The sequence below is a fragment of the Moschus berezovskii genome, chromosome 12, assembly GCF_049115385.1.
Source record: "Moschus berezovskii isolate FMDL1 chromosome 12, NW_MosBer_1.0, whole genome shotgun sequence".
Lineage (NCBI taxonomy): Eukaryota > Metazoa > Chordata > Mammalia > Artiodactyla > Moschidae > Moschus > Moschus berezovskii.
In genome coordinates, this window is record NC_142471.1 from 92,887,785 (window position 1) to 92,894,350 (window position 6,566).

A 6,566-nucleotide genomic window follows, 5' to 3' on the forward strand; every position below is an offset into this window, starting at 1 on the left:
GGGCCCTCCGAAGCATCGGTCCTGAGGCTCGTCCCCCCATGGAAGCTGTCATTCATCTGGTCTGATGTGTGCTGACTGCTCGGACCTCTGGGCCTGCCTACTGATGCAAATATCAGCTACAAATCTGAAAAAGTCACTTTAACCCACTGGCAGCTCTAGAAACACTCTTCTGAGGTCCCCCACCTTCACTCCTGCCTCTCAAGGCTGTGGTCACTCGGGCAGCTCTGTTGCTGGATGGCCTGGCCACATGGAAAGGTCAGCGTGTGCCTCTGAAATGACTCCACGGTGCCAGGAGATCCGCATCCAGGTTCTTCCTTCCCCCGGCCACGCTGCTCACAGCCCAGTGAAATGGAAGCCTCGCGGGCTGAAGAGTGAAGCAGCCTCCCTGACTCCTGCAATCGGTCGCTCTCCATACAGTAAGTTACACAGCAACAGCTCCTGGAGACATCGGAGACACCAGCTGACTCTGTGGCCAAGATTCTTTGCATAACAGCAAGGTGTGGGTTTTCTTTCCCCCTTCTAAAACAATATAAATCCTACATCCTTCTTTATTTTAATGGGAACTTTCTCACCAAGTTTCTTGCAAGTTTATTCTCCCTTCTTGTGAGAGGAGTGAAAGAGAGGGGATTTATTAACACTGTCTTTATTTGACTGGGCTTCCCAGATGGCACTCGTGGTAAAGAATCCGCCTGCCAGTGCAGGAGACGCAAAGACTCAGGTTCGATCCCTGGGTTGGGAAGGTCCCCTGGAGAGGGAAAGGGCAACCCACTCCAGTATGCTTGCCTGGGAAATCCCATGGACCGAGGAGCCTGGCGGGCTGCAGTCCCTGGGGTCACAAAGAGTCAGACAGGACTGAGCAAGTGAGCACCACGTCCCCACAACACAAGAGTGTGTTTATTTGATTATTGGTTTTGTGCCAGAAAACCAAGCAAGCAGCGGGGCTTCTTCTTCAGTGCTGAAGGAATGGGACTTTCTGATCAGCTCTCTGTCCCTCGAGATTCCACAATGGGTTCCCAGCCCTGGAGAAGGGGCCAGGCAGCTGGAGTGGTTGGGAGCAACTGAGGAAGCATGAGCCTGACCCTTCCCACAGGTTTGAACCGCAGGTTAGAACAAAAGGAAACCCAGGGAGCCGGGTGAGAGCGTTGATTGGTTGCGGCGTTGTTTTCCAAACAGCGGAGTTAACTGATTCCATCTCGCTTCTCACACCTGTATTTTATTGGAAAAACAAGAATGTCCTCCGGGTCTCCCTACACTGAAAATTCTGCGACCTTTTGTGACCCCATGGACTGTAGCCCTCCAGGCTCCTCTCTGTCCGTGGGATTTCCCAGGCGAGAACACTGGAGTGGGTAGCCATTTGCTCCTCCAGGGGACCTTCCCCTCCAGGGATCAAACCCGTGTCTTCTGCATTGGCAAGCGGGTTCTTTACTACTGAGTCACCTGGGAAGCCACCGCAGCTGTTAGTGGAAGGGCCGACATACGCCCACTTTGGCTCCGGGCGTCAAGGCGTTGTGAAGGCCATGGTTCCATCACCCGAGTCTCCACGCTCTTGGTCTCCTATCTGACTTCCCTGCAGCATGAGTGCCCCTTCGGGAGGCGGGCCTGTGGGCCAGGGCGTCATCAGTGGGTTTCCGGGGGCGCCTCCCTGGCAGGCCCTGACATCTGCTGTAGGATTACGATCGTTCGCCCTCTGTGGGTGCTGGTCCGTAGCCTCCTGTCACTCCCACCGAGCACCCTCAGGCTTGGAGTCAGCTCTCTAGCTGTTGCCACTTTAAATCGACCTTTCTTTAAAAATGGCTCACACTTACCTGCACCATCTACTTCCACACATAAACAAGCAACCGTCTCATCAGACCTGGAAATCAGCGTTTCTTTTGACCATTCTTTTTCTCTTTTTGTCATTATTTTTTAAAATAGTCGTCTATTTATTTGGCTGTGCCTGTTCTTAGTTGCGGCACCCAGGATCTTTAGTTGTGGCGTGTGAACTCTCAGTTGCGGGATGTGGGGTCTAGTCGCTAGACCGCGGATAGAACCTGGGCCCCTTGCATGGTGAGCGATGAGTCTTAGCCACTGGGCCACCAGGGAAGTCCCTCTTGTGACCATTCTTACCATGTCTGGGTTGGGAAGATCCCCTGGAGAAGGAGATGGCGACCCACTCCAGTGTTCTTGCCTGGGAAATCCCCTGGACAGAGGAGCCTGGTGGCCTCCAGTCCATGGGGTCATAAAGAGTCAGACAGGACTTAATGACTGAGCACTAGAAATCCATTCTTTTACCTCTCTTGTTACAAGTCTGAAAGTCATTATATCAGTTCTGTTTTCCACCTTGACTCTCTTCTCTCTGTTAAGCCCTGGGGCACGTTAGTATTTATTTGTCTGCGAATTAGGAGGAACTTGGGTGATGAGGTAGACGCTGCTTTGTCTCCTCCTGCCCTTGAAACTTCCTTTCTCACATTGAGCTGAACGTGCGCCTGCGCTGAGAGGCTGTTCACAGCGCTGTCACCCGCGGCGGACAGTGCTCTGCGAGCCCCTCTGCTTTGTCCTGCCTGTGGCCGTGCCCGCCGATCCTGGTCTGTGTGTCCGTCCTGCCTGTGGCCGATCCTGGTCGCTGTGTGTCCGTCCTGCCTGTGGCAGATCCTGGTCTGTGTGTCCGTCCTGCCTGTGGCCGATCCTGGTCACTATGTGTCCGTCCTGCCTGTGGCCGATCCTGGTCTGTGTGTCCGTCCTGCCTGTGGCCGATCCTGGTCGCTATGTGTCCGTCCTGCCTGTGGCTCTTGCCCGCCGATCCTGGTCGCTGTGTGTCCGTCCTGCCTGTGGCTCTTGCCCGCCGATCCTGGTCGGTGTGTCCGTCCTGCCTGCGGCCGATCCTGGTCAATGTGTGTGTCCGTCCTGCCTGTGGCCGATCCTGGTCGGTGTGTCCGTCCGTCCGTCCGCTCGCTCATTCATGCATTAATTTGTTCACTCACGCGTTCATTAACCTAGGTGGTCAGCACGTGACCTCTCGTGCAGGTCACATGCCTGCCGAGAGCAGGGCACGAGCTGCCCTTGGCCATTCACGCCCTGGCAGGTCCGTTCAGTGTCTCCTGTCATCATTACAGTTGTAAATTCATTCTTGAGATGGAAAGGCAAACTTTGGGCTATATCCAGCCAGCCACCTGTTTCTGTAAAAAAAAAAAAAAAAAACTTAAAAAAAATTTTTATGGTAGTATAGTTACTTTATAATGTTGTGTTCAGTTCAGTTGCTCAGTCGTGTCTGACTCTTTGTGACCCCATGAACCACAGCACACAGGGCCTCCCTGTCCATCACCAGCTGCCGGAGTTCACTCAAGCTCACGTCCATCGAGTCAGTGATTCCACCCAGCCATCTCACCCTCTGTCGTCCCCGTCTCCTCCTGCCCTCAATCTTTCCCAGCATCAGGGTCTTTTCAAATGAGTCAACTCTTCGCATGAGGGGGCCACGGTATTGGAGTTTCAGCCTCAGCATCAGTCCCTCCAATGAGCACCCAGGACTGGTCTCCCTTAGGATGGACTGGCTGGACCTCCTTGCCCTCCAGGGGACCTTCATGTTCTGTTAGTTCATATTATACAGCAGAGTGGATCAGCTGTACAGATACACGTATCCTCTCTTTGCCAGATTTCCCTCCCGTTCAGGTCGTCACAGAGTCCCCTGTGCTGTTCATTAGGTTCTTGTTGCTGTCCAGTCACTCAGCTGTGTCTGATTCTTTGCAACCCCGTGGTCTGCAGCACGCCTGACTTCCCTGTCCTTCTCATTAGTTGTCTGTTTTATGTGCAGGAGTGTCTGTGTGTCGCTCCCAGTCCCTCTGCCCCACTTTGGGTCCATACATTGGTTCTCTGTGTCTGTGTGTCTGGTTCTACTTTGCAAACCATCTGCCGCGTTGGAACACAGCTGCAGCCATTGCTTGATAAACTGTGCTTCCTCCGTGAAGAGTTTACACATCCCCCCAACCTTGCTCATCCCCGTTATTTACCGATGCAGAAGAGACTGTGAGAGAGAAACTGTTTGTCAACAGGTCAGGGGGATGGTGGCCGCAGGGGCCAGTGTGGCCCAGCCGACCCTCTCTCGTGTGGCTTTTCCATTTCTGAGAGCACGGAAGGCCTATCGCCCAGCCCCGGAGAGCACGTCCGAGGACTTGTCCCTGAGCATCTTCAGGGGGCGTGAGGAAGGACCTGCGGGTCCTCTTCCCGGGGGGGCTCAGCTGTGACATGGCCAGGCTGCCTGGGTGGCCCTGGGCCCTGCGTTGCCCCCCTCTCTTGTTCTTGACCATTTCACCTGCCCATGGACAGAACAGGGCGAGGACGTTCCCACCCAGGGCTGCAGGTGGATCTTCCCTTGCCTCCCCCGCACCAGCCCCCTGGCAGGTCAGAACCTCCCGGAGACCACGTCTCTCCTGCCAGAGCACCAGCAGTGAGCCGTCCCCTCGTTTTCTGTCTTCCAGCATCTGCCGCCTCCCCTGCCCAGCAAGACCCCGCCACCACCGCCTCCCAAGACGACGCGCAAGCAGACCTCGGTGGACTCGGGGATCGTGCAGTGAAGCCGTGGCATCCCCCGAAGGGCCAGCTGGCATCCTTCCCCTCCCTCGCACATCCTCCCACGTCTGGCGTTTACCTCATGGGGCCTGTGATGTCTGACCTTCAGTGCAATTGCTTTTCCCTCACAGGATTTCGTCTCCAGCCATAGGGTGAGCGGGATTTAGCATCAGGGAGTGAGGCGGGTATGGGCCTGGGACACGTGGCTGTGTTTATCAGCGTCTGAGTGTGTCCGTCTTGAAAGAGCCTAAGTCTTGCCCAAAAGCCCTTCCTATTTGTGCCAGATGACACACTCACAAAGAGCCCAGTTGACCTGAGCTGAGCACGGGAAGGAGAGGTTAGAACTGCATACCAACAGTGGACAAGTCCTCAGCTCCCCACCAGACCTCAGGTGACTCTCCCAGGATGTCTCACGAAACGCTCTTGGCTGCACCTGGCAGTGTAACTTTCTGTGGGTTGAGGGCTCCTTCAGCCTCCATCAGATAACTATGGTCAGCCCTTTCCGGGAAATTCCTGATTTCCCTTGGTATAATTTAAAATAGGATACTTCTCTGCTACTGAACAGTTACTAATTTATGGAGTGGAGACACCATTAAAAATACTGGATCAAATGGAAAAGATAAGTATGAGTGTAGGAAGATCCATTTTCTCTCTTTTTAAAAAAAGGATATGTAGACCACAGGTGATGGTTTTAATTGGGTGAATTCTTCTTATGCTCATTCTGTACAGAAGTTTGTATATATGAGGGTCTTTAGAACTTGTTTTAATTTTTGTGGTCCTTCTGTTTATTGTCCTAGGCACCCACAAATGATTCTCAATATGTGTTCTTAACTTGTAACTGAGGGAATGTAAAAAAGAAACACAAATAAAATTTTCTTTTCTTTTTTTTTTTTCCCCAAAGCGCAAGCCCTAAAAATGTTCCTGGACAATGATTAAAAAAAAAAAAACAACTAACTTTGTATAACCTAATATTTTATTCTATCAACTATATTTTTTTATTGACTATAATCATGATATTCTTCTAGTAGGCTCAAAACTTAATCATTGACAACAAAAAATAAACTGTTGTTTAAAAAGTCTCAGTGTCTGACATACTGTGTTATTATCCCCTGATGTAGAATATAAACGCCACTGATTATATGCTGCTGCTGACTTAAAAAAAGAAAATGCACATCGTGAGAGTTGGAGTTGCGAGTTAAGTTTTATTTGGGGCAGAGTGAGAACTTTAGCCCGGGAGACAGCGCTTCAGATAGGACTTCAGAGACTGCTCCAAAAAGATGGCGGGGAGGTCAATGGAGTACGTGCAGTCAAGCTTGTATTTTTTGCAGGAGGCTTCTGCTAGTCATGAGGAGCAGTGATCCCCATGAAGGATTTTAGTGCTTTTCTAGAAATGAGGAGATACATGAATCGGGCTCATAAAATCGGCTCCTGAAAATATCTATCGGAAGACCTGTCCTGCCGGTTTGTTCCAGAAGACAGAGTGCATCATTCCTGCTCTCCACCCCGGACTGTTTTCAGGAAGTGTTGAAGGGCAGCAGCTGCAGCAACACCTGCTTTGATCCTTGTAGGGGAGACGGCAAGTGCCGATCTGCGGCTGACACTGCCTTCTTAAAGGGCGTTGCGACCCTGTTTAATTGTCTGTGACCCGGAGCCCAGTGAGCACTCATGGCCCGGCACCCTCTGTCTGTGCGTCCTGACAGACAGGGCAGAGCTGCGCCTGGCCTCAACCCAACCCCGGGCCCCCTGGCTAAGCCTCGTTAACCTCTCCTTTCAGCCTTTTCATTGTCTAATGTGACAGAGGGCTTCATCTACCGGGATGTGCCATTTCACTTGAGCGGCATCAGACTTCCCAGGTTTCTCTGAAGCTTAGATGGTAAGAAACAAAGAAGGCACTGGAGTCCTGAATGCTTTCCGGATGTGTCCTGGCTTAAACACAGGGTGTGACTCTGTCCCTTCCATCCAGGCTTCCCAGGGGGCTGCGACAGAACCCAGGAGACTCAGAGGAGTCTCCTCTGTCTCAACGG

The 6,566-nt window shown here is 52.2% G+C and overlaps 1 protein-coding gene across 2 annotated transcripts in view; it reads left to right on the top strand.

The window, feature by feature from the left end:
• The window catches only part of DOCK1 (dedicator of cytokinesis 1), a 570,880-nt gene extending 565,388 nt beyond the window's left edge, over positions 1 to 5,492 (top strand). For both annotated transcript variants that reach the window (XM_055424405.2, XM_055424406.2), the window contains exon 52: positions 4,452 to 5,492. In XM_055424405.2, the coding sequence (XP_055280380.1) occupies positions 4,452 to 4,547 (96 nt within the window). In that variant the 3' untranslated portion in view covers positions 4,548 to 5,492. The remainder of the gene's footprint in view (positions 1 to 4,451) is intronic.
• Positions 5,493 to 6,566: the final 1,074 nt, after the last annotated feature.